We start from the raw sequence: 14,635 nt of genomic DNA, 5'->3' as shown, positions 1-14,635 counted from the left end.
GAGCATCACAATGGGTAGTCGGAGGGGAACGCTTGAAGAGTGGGCTGCGTCTTCCTCCAATCAGGGTGTACATGGATGACATGACCTCTAAAACAACAACAAAAGCATGCACCAAACGCCTGCTGGATAAACTCCAGGAAAACATCAAATGGGCACGAATGGAGATTAAACCCAGCAAATCCTGCAGTATTTCCATCGTCAAAGGCCGGCTCACTGACGAAAGGTTCCGCATCAACAACGAGACAATACCAACTGTCCTGGAGAAGCCTGTCAAAAGCCTCGGGCGATGGTACACCGCACACCTCAAGGACGCAGAGCAGGTGGAACAACTCAGGCAGGATACAATCAGTGGCCTCAAGCAAATCAACAACACTGCTCTACCAGGGAAGCTGAAGCTTTGGTGCCTTCAATTCGGTCTGCTGCCCTGACTCATGTGGCCAATTACCATCTACGAGGTCACTTTATCCCATATCAATCAGCTGGAGAGACTGGTGAACTCACAAGTGAGGAAGTGGCTTGGGCTACCGAGATGCCTCAGCAGCATAGGACTCTATGGGAATGGAGCCCTCTCACTGCCAGTCTCAAGCCTGGTGGAGGAATTCAAATGCGCCAAAGCAAGGCTGGACATGACACTAACAGAATCCCGGGACCCAATAGTTAGAGGTGTCGCTCCAACCCTTGCAACAGGGAAGAAATGGACTCCAGCAGCAGTGGTACAGGACGCAAAATCTGCCCTCCGACACCGGGACATAGTGGGCCATGTCCAACAAGGCCGAGGGGGCTTTGGCCTGGGAGCAATGAAACCTACCTGGCAAAAGGCTACTCCAGTTGAACGTCGGCACCTGGTGGTGGAGGAGGTGCGCCGCCAAGAAGCAGCCAGGTGTGCCAAAGCTATATCTCAAGCCAAGCAAGGCCGCTGGATGAGGTGGGATGGCATTAAGAGGAGGAAGATCACATGGAGTGAGCTGTGGAGCATGGAGTCAAGTATGTTGAGCTTTATTATCAGAGCCACATATGACGTCCTTCCCTCTCCCATAAACTTAAATCTTTGGCTGGGAGAGGATCCAGCCTGCCCCCTGTGTGCAGTTCCAGCAAACCTCAAGCACATCCTGGTCAGTTGTAAGACCACCCTAACACAAGGCAGATACACCTGGCGACACAACCAGGTGCTGAAGTGTTTGGCAGCTGCACTCGAGTGCAAGAGAGTTACCACCAACGCCATGCCTATCAATGCCCAGCTAACATTCCCGCAAATCCCATCCTTCATCCAGGAAGGAGAGAAACGAAAGACTACCACCTCGCCTCTCAACTCATGCCCACTGAGCGCAGCCAGAGACTGGGAAATGCGGGTTGACCTAGGCCAGAGGCTTTCCTTCCCAGTTGAAATCGCAGCTACCAACATGCGACCAGACCTCGTCCTCTGGTCCAACTCCTGTCGGCGTGTTTTCATCATTGAGCTGACGGTGCCCTGGGAGGAGGCTGTGGACGAGGCATATGAAAGGAAAAGGCTGAGATATTCCAACCTTGCAGTAGAGGCAGAGGAGCGAGGTTGAAGTATAAGGGTGCGTCCAGTGGTGATGGGGTACAGGGGCTTTGTAGCCAGTTCCACCGCAAGGCCCCTGAGGGAAGTGGGAGTCAGAGGGCAGGCCCAAAGGAGGGCAATCAAAGAACTTGCAAATGCCGCCGAACGGAGCAGTCACTGGCTGTGGCTGAAAAGAAAAGATGCTGTCTGGGCTGCCACGTGACCATCTAGAGGCTAACCATAAGACACACACCCAGGTCTGATCACCCTGCGGTGGGCCTGCCTCGACTGAGGGTGTCTTGTGATAAAAGGCCGAAACACCCAGTGACGTTGATGGTAGCAACATTACCTAGTGGTCACCCCCAAGAACAACACCAGTCAATTGTAGTGCAAACCTTAGGGATTGTAACATCTAGTCCTACTAATCAAACTAGAGTATTTACTGTTAAGACCATTGTTTTATTGACTTGATGAAAGGTAACAATGTAGAAACCTTGGGTGACTCAAGGGAAGGGTATAGAGTGGTATTGCACAGTCAATCAGTGATTGAGGGAAGATATTCTAGAAGGCTCCTTAAATGAGGCTATATGGGTTGAAATTGGATACAACCGATGTTGTTACTGTTCTGGGAGTGTACAACTTTATCTTGAGGAATGGTGCTGATCAAATGGAGGGAGTATCAGTAGGGAACACTGGAGATATTGACCGTAATTCTATATATTTATGTGTTTTTGAAAAGAAAAATAGGGATTGACCAACAATTCCCGGTGTCACCGGGCGGCGGCGCCTAACGGCTGCGGCTCGCTGGCAGTCTGTTTGTCCTTTGTCCTTTTTGTTTGTGTGTTGGTGGTGGGGTGTTTTGTTTTGGTTGTGTATGTGGGGGGGGTATGTGAGGGGGGGGGGTGGGAAATCTTTCTTTTTTTAGGTCTCTTCCGCGGGGCCTTCCATCGCCCGGTGCGGCTCGGCCACGGGACTGAACAGCGCCCGGTGCGGCTCGGCCACGGGACTGAACAGCGCCCGGTGCAGCTCGGCCGCGGGGCCTTCCATCGCCCGGTGCTGCTCGGCCACGGGACTGAACAGTGCCCGGTGCAGCTCGGCCGCGGGGCCTTCCATCGCCCGGTGCGGCTCGGCCACGGGACTGAACAGCGCCCCGTGCGGCTCGGCCGCGGGGCCTTCTATCGCCCGGTGTGGCTCGGCCACGGGACTGAACAGTGCCCGGTGCAGCTCGGCCGCGGGGCCTTCCATCGCCCGGTGCGGCTCGGCCACGGGACTGAACAGTGCCCCGTGCGGCTCGGCCGCGGGGCCTTCTATCGCCCGGTGCGGCTCGGCTGCGGGGCCTTCCATCCCCCGGTGCAGCGCGGCCGCGGGACTGAACAGAGCCCGGTGCGGCTCGGCCACGGGACTGAACAGCGCCCGGTGCGGCTCGGCCGCGGGGCCTTCCATCGCCCGGTGTGGCTTGGCCACGGGACTGAACAGTGCCCGGTGCGGCTCGGCCGCGGGACTTTCCAGCGCCCGGTGCGGCTCGGCCGCGTGGACTTTCCATCTCCTTGCGGGGGCTGTGCGGGTCGGTCGCCTCGGTAGGGGTCGAGTTGTCTGTACGTGGGAGGGGCATGGGGAAGAGAGAGGGGAAGTTTTTGGCCTCCATCACAGTGAGGGGGTATTTGGAGTCACTGTGATGGATGTTTGTGTTGGGGTTGCGTCTTGTGTTTTTGTACTGCTGGCTAAGTAATCTCGTTCCGTAAGGAATGACAAATAAAGCTATTTTGGATTTTTGGATTTTGGATTTGCTCTGCTGTCTCATAGCAGGGTTGATCCTGACCTGTGGAGTTTGCACATTCTCCCTGTGACTGCATGGGTTTCCTCTGGCTTGTCCAGTTTCTTCACACATCCCAAAGACACGAGGTTTTGTTTTAGGTTAAATGGCCTCTGTAAAATTAGCCCTAGTGTGTAAGGAATGGATGAGAAAAAGGGATGACAAAGAACTAGTGTAAACAGGTGATTGATAGTTGGAATGAATGGTGGGCTAAAGGGATTGTTCCCATGCTAATTGTTTCCATCTAAAACTTGCCGTTGTCTTCTGGTCTTGACTGGCAATGTAGACACATCGCTCTTTTATAAAAAATAAAATTGATACAGTATTCACTACGGTTGAATATTTAATATATACTGTGCAGGGGCACAGTAGGCTAGTGGTTTAATTACTTGATTAGTGAACCGAACCCTGGACAAATAATTCCCCAAAATTAATTCAGATCCTATCACAGCAGCCTGGAAATTTAATTCAGTAATTAAATAGGGACAATAATGATTATCAGTTTTGGGTAAAACCCATACTGGTTGTGTCATATTCTTTAGGGAAGGTAATCTGACATCCTTCGCCAGTTTGCCATATACATGATTCCAGTCTCAGAGTAATGGGTCACAAAATGAATGAGTTCATAAAGGGTCTCAATCCGATATGTCAGCCATTCCTTCTATCCAGAGATGCCCCCTGTCCTGCTGAGTTACTCCAGCATTTTGTGTCTATCTTCGGTATAAACCAGCATCTGCAGTTCCTTCCTACAGCATTCATAAGACACATAGGAATAGTCAATATGTGCCCCTTTGTGAGACTTGCTTAAACCTAATTAATGTTTCTTACCACAGAGAGAAGTCTGAGGAAGCCAGAATTGAGAAGCGAGCTCTTTGCAGAATTCACCAATGTGAAAAGAAGGAATCGACTCCAGGGTTGTGACATCACATGACAGACTAAACAAACAGTATATGGTTCAATACACTCAAAGCAAATTTTTAACATAATCCACCTTTTTCACATTGCACACTATTAACATTCATTATAATATATTCAGAAGATTGGCCCTTTTTCGACCATGTGATGAATTAACCCCAATGCTAACATTGCCATCACAAAGATTGCACTGGTGTATGGGTTTCTTGACAATGTACTGCATCAATATCAGGTTCCCAATGTTTAGCATTGTGCTTATTAGAAGGCTGGGTGGTTATCTTATCATGCCAGGAACATAAATTGTTTCTGGTAGTTTTTCATCCTAAAGTCAGTACCCCTAAATACAAGAGAAAAAGACATTCTGGCCTTCCATCACAGTGAGGAGGGACTGGAGGAGACTCACTGTGATGGATGTTTCTTTTTGTTTGGTGTTAGTTGTGATTGTATGTGTTATTGCATTTTTATTGATTAATCTTATTGGTCTTATTGTTCAACTGCGGGTAATGTTTCATTTCACTACACATTTATGTGTATGTGACAAATAAACGACTATTGACTAGTGCTTTACGATCCTTACTGTGAAGGCCAGTGGAATTGAAGCCCAACATCCTAGTTCTTTGCTCACTGCCTACTAGACATCAAGACTTAGAAATATGAGGTGCAGCTACTGTCAAGATCGGCAGAGACAAATGAAAGTAAGGAGATCTTAAGTTTCAGGAACTCAGAGATTAGATTTGTAAATTTTCCTGTTGCAAAATATCCAGAGTGCATTTATTTTTAAATCTTTCCAAGAAACGTTGAACTTGCTTCTTGCTAATTAACTAAGAAATGTTGATAACCTGTCCTAACCAGTGTAGCTTCTCAAGAGGAGATGCGTCATATCTTATTAAACCATGGCAAAAGGTGAGGTAGGGGATAAAGGAAAGAAGAATAAAGCAGCACCCGACTGATATTTACTTATTAAAAGATAACACAGAAAACCCACCTATGAGAATCTTAGTGAGGATACTTGGGCAGCAGGATAGTGCAGCAGTTAGCATTTTGAGTTCGATTCTACCCCTGGATGCTGCCTGCATATGCAGATTGTATTTTTACTGGATTGTGTGGATTTTCTCCATACTCAGGTTTCCTCCCTTATCCAAAAGGCAAGTTGATAGCTAATCGGGTCCTTCTCTCCAGAGATGCTGTCTGTCCCACTGAATTACTCCAGCATTTTGTGTCTACCTCAATTTAAACCAGCATCTGCAGTTCTTTCTTACACAGTGTATTAGCCCTTTGTGCAGGTTGGTGACAAATGAATCGAAGGTTGGTGTGCATATGAGAGACAACAAGCTGCAGGTCTGAAGAGCAGGTAATGCTCTTCAAGAGACCTAGATTTCCAATAAATCATAAAGGACCGTCAATGACAGGTTTTTGCCTAAACTGTGCTCTCCATGGCTAAGGAAACGATGACATGTTTTGTTCTGTACTGTGTAACACTAGGCAAGTTATAGTACAAATGTGCTTCTATCAGGTATTTGACTCACTTTGGAAAAGTTAACACCTTTGGCATCAAACAAAGTAGAAGCATCTTAATGAGTATATCTAAGATCATCTGTTCTTGTTTTATATTTTCAACATTCAGTATTACCTGTGGCCTGGTCCCTATTATGCAAGTACTCCATCAGTGCTTCCAAACCGCCAGTTGCAGAACAGAAAAGAAGGTCATCTCCCTGTAATTAAAATGTAGCATTTAACTGTAAAATGCACAGATATGTCTATTAATGTAAATTATATGTTACATCTTTGAGACAAGCGGTATGAAAATTATGTTTACTTAGCTGCAATGCACCCCTCGCATATCTCATTCCCATTTGCAGCTAACTTCAGCAGAACTAATTCATCATCAAGATTATGTTTCATTCACATCATTTGGATGACCAACAAAACTCCCAACAAGTTAAGCCAGAGAGGAGGAAGGGAGATGCCGAATCAAAGTGGACCCAGGACCAGAGACATTCTCCTGGTCTTGAAAATTTTCTGGAAGGCCAATTGTACCTGGCAGGACAGTTTGTATATAATTTTACAATGGCAATACCTAAAATATAAAATAACACCCCGGACGTCCCTGGGTTACGAATGCTTGACTTATGGAAACCCATACATGCAAATGCGCTCCCATATTAATGAATTCAAACTTCCAATGTACGTACACACTTTCATTCCCATGATCAACAAAAGTAGTTTTCTTTCCACTTTTAGTAATTGTTCTTGATTTAAATCAAATTTAAGTTGCCATTCATTACAATACTATGAAAGTAGTAATCGAGTGATTAATGTGTATTTTCAACATGGATAAAATCGTGTTGAGTTATGGCTCCCTTATCTACCTTACGATTTATATGCAAAATTAAATCTCTGGATGCATATCTCACTTTCTGTGAGCAGAACCCATTTGCTACCCAGGGACAACCTTTAGAAACTCTTTTGAGATAGACCCTTGAATAACTGAAATATTTGGATTGAGGTTTGATGTCTGCTGCATCAGTAATTCTATACTGACTAATTATGTTCACATTATGCAAATAGATAAATAAAGATGATGCTCAGCATTTAATACTGTCTGTGGAAGTAATATCTTTACCTGAACTAGAAAGTTCTGTAGATGGAAAAAGAACAAAATGATCTGTTGATAACAGAATGGATACAACAAGGCATCCTGATCTGGTACGGGTCGATTCTTTGTGTTAGTTACAGTAATAATAAGCAACGGAGATATGAAGTTGTGTCTTAGAACCGTCTTCAAAAACTGAAGAATACATACTGGAAAGAAAAAAAATCAATAATACAATCAACAATTTTCTTTTTGCAGATTATCATCACGTACAATTTAGAAAAAAATATATAATTTAAAGTGACTAGACTGGTACAGGTAGTTCTTATGCTGCGATTATAATACATTTCTAAGAAACCTCAATGTAGAAAATTGCCCAAACCAATGGGGAAAGGGGATGAGGGATAGAGAGTTTCAAACTCGCAATAACAGTTATTTCTCCCCATAATTTTCAAAAATAAAGATCTTTTTAATAGCTTTAATTTATTTTAGTTACTTTAAGCCTCAAGATACTAAAACTTCCATGTTACTTTGTTTAATAGAATATCATTGCAAAAGTATCATCAGAAGTGATTTTTGCCAATTTTAATTGCCTCTGCAGTGAGACTGACAGACTGTGTTCATGAGAGACAATGATGCCTAATTACTGTGGGGAGGTTACATGGAAACATCCTAGACTTGTTTAATCAAGCCAACTTTTTCCTTTCATATTTGATATTTCCAATTTTGAGTATTTTGCTTTTGGTAATTTCACTGACAAGAAACATCTAAACTGGTACCTTAGAGTCTGCTAAATTTCTAATAAGTAGGAAATCTGTTGGCAATGAAATCAGAACGTTGGAGAGTGAGGCAGTGGAGGCTGCAGATCCTGTGTCAAAATCTGAACCATGGATGCTAATTCTAATATAGCAATTAAAACAAAAGAGCCCACCTTGCAGCAGTGAACTGTCCTTTCTGGAGCTGATGCAATGGATAACCTTATCCAGATTCACACCAACTGTTCGATGAACCTGCATATAAATCATGCAAAGTGTTCATTAAATAATATATAAATCAAAGTGATTTACTATAAAAACAATTAGCAGCAGTAACAAATCAACAACAAATGAAAGCCATTCAAAAAAATATTTTTATGCAATGTATCCTAGTAACTCCAGGCATATTGGTATAAAATTTAAAATATGTAGTTTTCATTACTTCATTTCAACATTCAGAAATAATTGTCAATAATGTTGGAATGATTTACACCATCAACAGAAATCATTGTCAAGTTTGTATTTTTGCAAATTCAAGAGTTAAATTAAATAATTTATTTTATTGATTCCCCCTGTGGACAACTTTGTTATATTTTTCTCTCATGGAAAGAGAAAAAGCAAAAGAGAATGTCTCCATTTTATTCCAGAAACCAATTGGAGGGGGGGGGGGGGTGAGGTTAGCAATTGAAAATATCACTTAAGTGGTTCCTGTCTGTGTAAACTTGCAATATCTTCTGAGATATTCCAATGATGCAGAAATTCCATAAGACCAGGGTATGGAGGTAGCAGGGAACAATCCTTACATCAGAATAGCAATAACCAATTTGACCCAGATATTGGACCATTATCATAATGAAAATACTTCCAAGGAGGAATTAAGAAATTTTGGTTAAGTGAAAGCTGGGGGGAATTGGGGGCAGTAGCTTTTTGTTTCAAGTGTTTACATAAATACAATTAAAAAACTTACACAGTGGAACTGCAAACATGCTCAAGATTTTTAAAATATATGGAAACAATATTTTATCAGGTATTCACTGCATCAAGAGATTTTTAAAATAAGACTACTTTGGAAACCTCTTGGCTATTGTGATGAGCGTGAACTACTCACCTCTGAATTATAGTTGGACTGGTTTTGGACTAAACTGGCTAATAATAACCAGACAGAGCAGACCAGGACATCAGCGATAGTTTCAAGGGTAGTTTGCTCAGACCAGCTCAGCTCTAATATCTTCTCCAGCAACTCCATCAGGGAGGAATTAGACAGTAACACAGAAACAACTATAAAATTAACAAAATATTTAAATGCTTACATAATATGCAACAATATTTGAAGATTTATTTCCTCATTGTTTTCCAAATTAATTCTTAATACTGAGATTTCAGAAACCAATCATGGTGGTTCATGGGCAAGTGCTTACCTGCTCTACCTTGTGGTAGTACAGCAAAGTTGAGAGGATGTTGGAGCTGTATGATAGCAAAAGGCAAGAGCAACATTGAGGCTGATGCAAGGAGTAAATGCAGGGAATGGTCCAGTTACAGCTATTCCTATCCATCCAATTCCTTTGTTTTTGGATGCAGCTCTTGGCTGGAGATGTTTTTCGGCCAAAAAAATCTAAGCATCTATTGCTGGTGCTTTCTTAGGAAGGACATTAGCTTACTATTACTCATGTAAACTGTTAACTATAGCTGTTCAGGAGACCAACATTTGTGCTTCAACTGGTCATTTCCATACAGTGTCTAAAATTCAACATGCTAACAGAAAGTGAGATATGCATCCAGAGATTTTATTTTGCATATAAATTGTAAGGTAGATAAGGGAGCCCAGAGAGTGTAACGCATCATGATTTTAGCAATGATAAAGCACCATATGAAAGGCTGTTATGTAAAATAAGGATCATATAGTTGGGGTGATATATTACCACAGACAAGCTAGTAAAGGATGAAGCAGAGTAGGAATTTACGATCACTTTAAGATTGGCAGACTGTTATCAGCTGGGTTTTGCAAGATTCTGCACCAAACCCATGGCTATTTACAATCTATATTAATAACAGTTAAAATATATATATAATGCATCTAGATTTATCAAACACGTTAGGTGAATGGTGATATGTGAGGAGGATGCAGAGATTTAGAGTTAACTTCGTAGCCAAAGTAGAATTTTGCTTAAAGACAAAAAAAACTAGGATGCTGAAACAAAATATTTTGGTGATCCTTGTGCATGAAGTGCATAAAGCTATCATCGAACCACAGCCGGTAAAAGGGCAATCCAATGGATTGTTAGTCCTTATTTTAAGAAGGTTGGAGTTTAAAGTGGGGAAGTCTGATTTCAATTGTTGAGAGACCACATCTTGAGTATTGCGAACAATTTTGATGCATTCTTTTAAGGAAAGATATTATTTCATTGGGAGCTGTTCAGAGAAGGTTCATAAAGTTGATCCCCAATAAGTAGGGATTATCAGGAAGGTTAATTGAGTTGAGACTACTCATTTGGAATGAGAAAAATGAGAGATGATCCCACTGAAACATACAACATTTTCAGGGCACTAGACAGGGTAAATGCTGAGAGGACTTTTTCTCTAGTAAGAGAGCCCAAAACTAGAAAACATGGTCTCAGAAAAGCTGAAATTAGAAAAAATGTATCCTCTCAGGCAGTTGTAAATCTTTGGAATATGTTGGCTAAGGGGGCAATATATCCCCATCTGTGTTTAAGGCTGAGATAGGTAAATGTCTGATCAGTAAAGGTGAGGGCAGGAAATTGAACTTTGCAGAATGTCAGATCAGCGATGATACTATTAAAAGGTAAACCAGGCTCAAAGCCATTTGGCACTATTTCTCATGGTGTTATACAGAGATATCATCCCTATGATCAGTCTTTTACAGGTGCCTTTCGTCTTCAAAAAACCTTGTCTTGAACAGGAAAATACAGGTCACCATAGGGAAGAATGCTTAAATTAATTCTCTGCAATCATACAATGTACAGTGGAATTAGTGGAAGAACAGAGATGTTCCAGTGTCACCTAGTAATATTGGTCAGTTATGATTTGAGAATCATGAGAAATCAATTTCTGATCAATGTCATCTGGATAGAATTTATAATTGAACCCAGTTCCTTTGGAACCAAAATTGTAAATCAAAGCTCCTGTTCTGATGAAACTTTTAAAATGTAATTACCTCTGCTCCTGTTGTAGGTTGATGTTTGTTTCAAACAGCAGTAGAAGAAATTAAGAGCAGGTTGTAAGATATCTGTGTTCAAGTCTTTGCATTTTCCTGCCAAGTTATTTACTTTAAAAATACAAACAAAACATTTGCTTTTAAGTTTGTAATTATTTTTGTATTTTAATAAGCATTTCATCACATGCCTATTGTACAATTACTAAACATAGTTGAAAATTAAAATTGCTAGAATGTTTATTTTAATTTTGAGATCACGTAACTTGATTAACAAAGAACAGGGATGCTGGTGAATGACAACAACATGACTGTAAAGGTACTAATAACTATTGTGCAACTTTTATTAATTCATAGCACAAAATAAATTACTTTTTGAATTGTAGTTGTTATTAGGTGTCTTTATCTGCATGAACAACACTTCAAACAATGTTAAAACAATTAGATGTTATGGTTTAAAATATTTTGGGTAGTGATTGATGTACAAGACCTGGGTCTCTTTGAAAGAGCTGAAAATTACATGCCATATTTCCACATAGTAAAATATTTTACCTATCTGTGCCTTCAGATTATCTGTTTTATTCACTAAAATGAATTTAGATATATACCCATTAAGGACAGCCAAACTTTTTTATACAGTCTATTTTATAACCTATGTTTTCTCTACTTTAAAAACGTTCGTATAAATTTGGCGTCTCGTTCCAGATTGGATTTCATTCCTTTTGAAACTTAACTCAGTTTCCCATGCTGTTGACAAGCTAATTTAAAGACCTCCCAAACAGCAAAAGTAAACCCACTGCAAGGATATTGGTCTGGGTCATATTGAAGTACAATCAATCTGGAACTGATCTCAATGGCCAAGTAATGTGGAGGTCCCTCTCCTACATCATTACTCCAGCCAAACATTCATCCACACAATCATCCTATTTCTATATTCACTGGCACGTGACACCTAAGTAATGAGGAGATAACGTCCTTTGAGGTCTTGCTTTTTAATCTCTTTCCAACTTTTACAAATCTGCCTAATACATCAGCGGCCAAAAATACTATTGGAGAATGTTACTGATCTCCTGAAGAGATTCTTCTGCCTTCATTAATCTGTGCAAAATATGCTCAGCATGAGCAGAGATGTTACAATCATGTTTTATATGCTGCATTATCTGGCAGCCAGAAGGTAGCAACAGGTGCTTGAGGCAGAACAGTCCTGAGGTCCAGGAACCAGATGTAGATGTAGATGAACACCAGTAGTAGGAGGATTATGAAGACTATCAGGGGGATGTCACACTTTGACACCAGCATCTTAATTTTCCAGCTGAGGGGAGCCCTACCATAGAATTACATCTTGTAAACCACATGCCAATAAAAAATCCATTTTATAACCAACTAGTTACCTCCAACACAAAACACCAATCAGCATCTGAGATATCTCAAATGGCACTTCATTACTCTTACATGATGCTTTACAGGTTTACCTGCCTTGCTTGTAATACACCAACTAATGAATCCTTGCTACAATTAAATGCTTGCTTACATTTTAGTACTTCATGATGAATGGCACTTCATTTCAACCACTCTGAGCTTTGAACAAAATGTGTTTTTCTCAGAAGAGCTGCACTACTATCTCTCAATACCATTGAAACTTTTACAAAACGCTCAAGTTTTTCTCTCCAAAACTAATTTCAGAGAAGTGGTACATAGATTATTTTACCTCTCGCATATTTCATTCCAAATGTAACATATCTGTGTAAATTTAATCTGACATATTTGCCCAATCGACTGTCCTACCCATGTCCTTTGGAAATCTATGAATAAACCTTACAGTACTTCAAGGATTTGGTATAATCTGTGAAGTAACTGTGACCCTGTTCACCAAAGTCCAAGTCTTCAACATATATCAAGAAAAACTATGGGTCCAAGGCTGATCACGGAGTAACAACCCAGTATGCAAATTTAACTTTACTCTCATTTTTCCTATGTGCTTGCCCCTTTTATTCCATTGGCTTCAACTGTTCAGCTGTATTTCCCTCATTAGTGCTCTGTCACCTCATCAAAATTTTAAATCGTTAAATATAAATTTTAGTTTAGTTTAGAGATACAATGTGGAAACAGGCCCTTCAGCTCACTGGGTCTGCAATCCCCGCATATTAACACTATCCTACACACACTAGGGACAATGTTTACATTTACCGAGTCAATTAACCTACAAACCTGTAAGTCTTTGGAGAGGGGGAGGAAACCCGAAGATATCGGAGAAAACCCACGCAGGTCACGGGGAGAATGTACAAATTCCGTACAGACAGCACCCATAGTCGGGATCGAACTCAGGTCTACGGTGCTGCAAGCGCTGTAAGGCAGCAACTCTACCGCAGAGCCACCGTGCCGCCCTAATTTTTCTTTTAACAAAATCTACTGACAGGGATTAGGTAGCTAATTTTATTTAAGGAACTGGGCTGGCATTTTAAAAATGTTAAACGAAAACAACATTTGCCTTCATATAGTTCCTTGCATTACCTTTGAGCATCCCAAAGAATTATAAACTCCTGTAGCCACTATTCCAATGTATGAAATAAGGCAACAGGTTTTTACTGATTAAATCACAATTCTTGTGCATTGTGATAATGGCCTGATTATTTGTACTGAGTAAGATTGCAAATGTGATGTTGATGAGGAATAACTATCATCTAGGATACCGGTACTACATCCCCAATTTTTTAAATTTCAAAATGTAGTATTATCTCATTCAATTCACCGAAGAGAACAGAACTCACTTTGCCTTCATGTTCCCAAAGGAGAAACTTTTGATTGAACCCCGAGACCCTCAAGCTTCCCCTCCTCAGACTTGTCCTGAATCAAGGATCAAATGCCACCTGACCCAAAACAAACCAATCTGGAGAAAGACTATCATCTACTTTAGTCTAAAATTGAAACCCTCTGCCTATCATGGACATTGATCGAGGGAGGCCCTTCCATCATTCGTGGAGCATTTTCCAGCAACCTGCATACTCTATCAATTAGGCCTGCATCTGTTTAATAAACGTCACATACATTGAATTTAAAACACCACAGAATCCACTTTCTCTTCAGACCTTCTGGGTGCTTAAAACTACTTTAAAAGGAAGGATCAAATTGAAATGTATAAAGATATTCTTGAGATTGTATAAGATTATTCATTATACCATGATATAGGAGCTTGAAATCCGTACTGGTCATTTCCTTGGGATCTTGAATGTTTACCTGTACCAATGAAAGGAGATCCAATACCAAAGATAGGTTCCTCTTTCCTGTATAATAGAAAGAACTGATTAGAGCAATAATCCATCATACTTATAAATTCCAATTTGATTAATACAAAATAAATTACACCATTTAAATGACGTCATCTGGCCAGTTCCAATGGATGCAGCTTTGCCGTCCCCACTCATAAGAAAACTTCCTTGTTGTAGACTACCTCTACTACCAGGATTTCATATTTGGCATCCATACTGTGGTGTGCCTTTGCAAGAGGCACAATTACTAACCCCTTCTGTTAAGAGACTGAGGCAGTAACCTTCTGCAGCTATTGACATTTCCTTGACCTCTTCAGTTACCTAGTCTTTCTGAGATAGCCCTTACATTCAAGGTTTTCCACCAAATACAGGAACTAAATTAACTTTACTTCCTGTATACATTCTCAACTGCTCCCTCTTGTGACTTATTTTATTAACTACCTCAAGCTCTCTGAAATAGATGTTCTGGTATGTCAAACAGATTGATGTTTTGTTGGTTAGAAACCTAAATTAATCAATATCTTCAAACAGGCAAAAACCGATGGTGAGCATTACTACTATATAAAATCAACCATTTTCTTAAAGAACTTACACTTCAATGT

General features: G+C 41.0%; 1 protein-coding gene across 1 annotated transcript in view; it reads right to left on the bottom strand.

Moving 5' to 3' along the window:
• Nucleotides 1-14,635, bottom strand: part of mei1 (meiotic double-stranded break formation protein 1) — a 72,624-nt gene that overhangs the window by 10,800 nt on the left and 47,189 nt on the right. Inside the window, exons 24-30 of the mRNA XM_078430578.1 lie at nt 13,944-14,048; nt 10,771-10,881; nt 8,707-8,876; nt 7,775-7,853; nt 6,874-7,052; nt 5,881-5,962; nt 4,164-4,270 (exon numbers count right to left, since the gene is read on the bottom strand). Of these exons, the coding sequence (XP_078286704.1) occupies nt 4,164-4,270; nt 5,881-5,962; nt 6,874-7,052; nt 7,775-7,853; nt 8,707-8,876; nt 10,771-10,881; nt 13,944-14,048 (833 nt within the window). The remainder of the gene's footprint in view (nt 1-4,163; nt 4,271-5,880; nt 5,963-6,873; nt 7,053-7,774; nt 7,854-8,706; nt 8,877-10,770; nt 10,882-13,943; nt 14,049-14,635) is intronic.

The sequence above is a fragment of the Rhinoraja longicauda genome, chromosome 40 (genome assembly GCF_053455715.1).
Source record: "Rhinoraja longicauda isolate Sanriku21f chromosome 40, sRhiLon1.1, whole genome shotgun sequence".
Classification (NCBI taxonomy): Eukaryota; Metazoa; Chordata; class Chondrichthyes; order Rajiformes; family Arhynchobatidae; genus Rhinoraja; species Rhinoraja longicauda.
The sequence above is the reverse complement of the archived record's forward strand: the minus strand, read 5'-3'. Positions and strand labels throughout refer to the sequence as shown.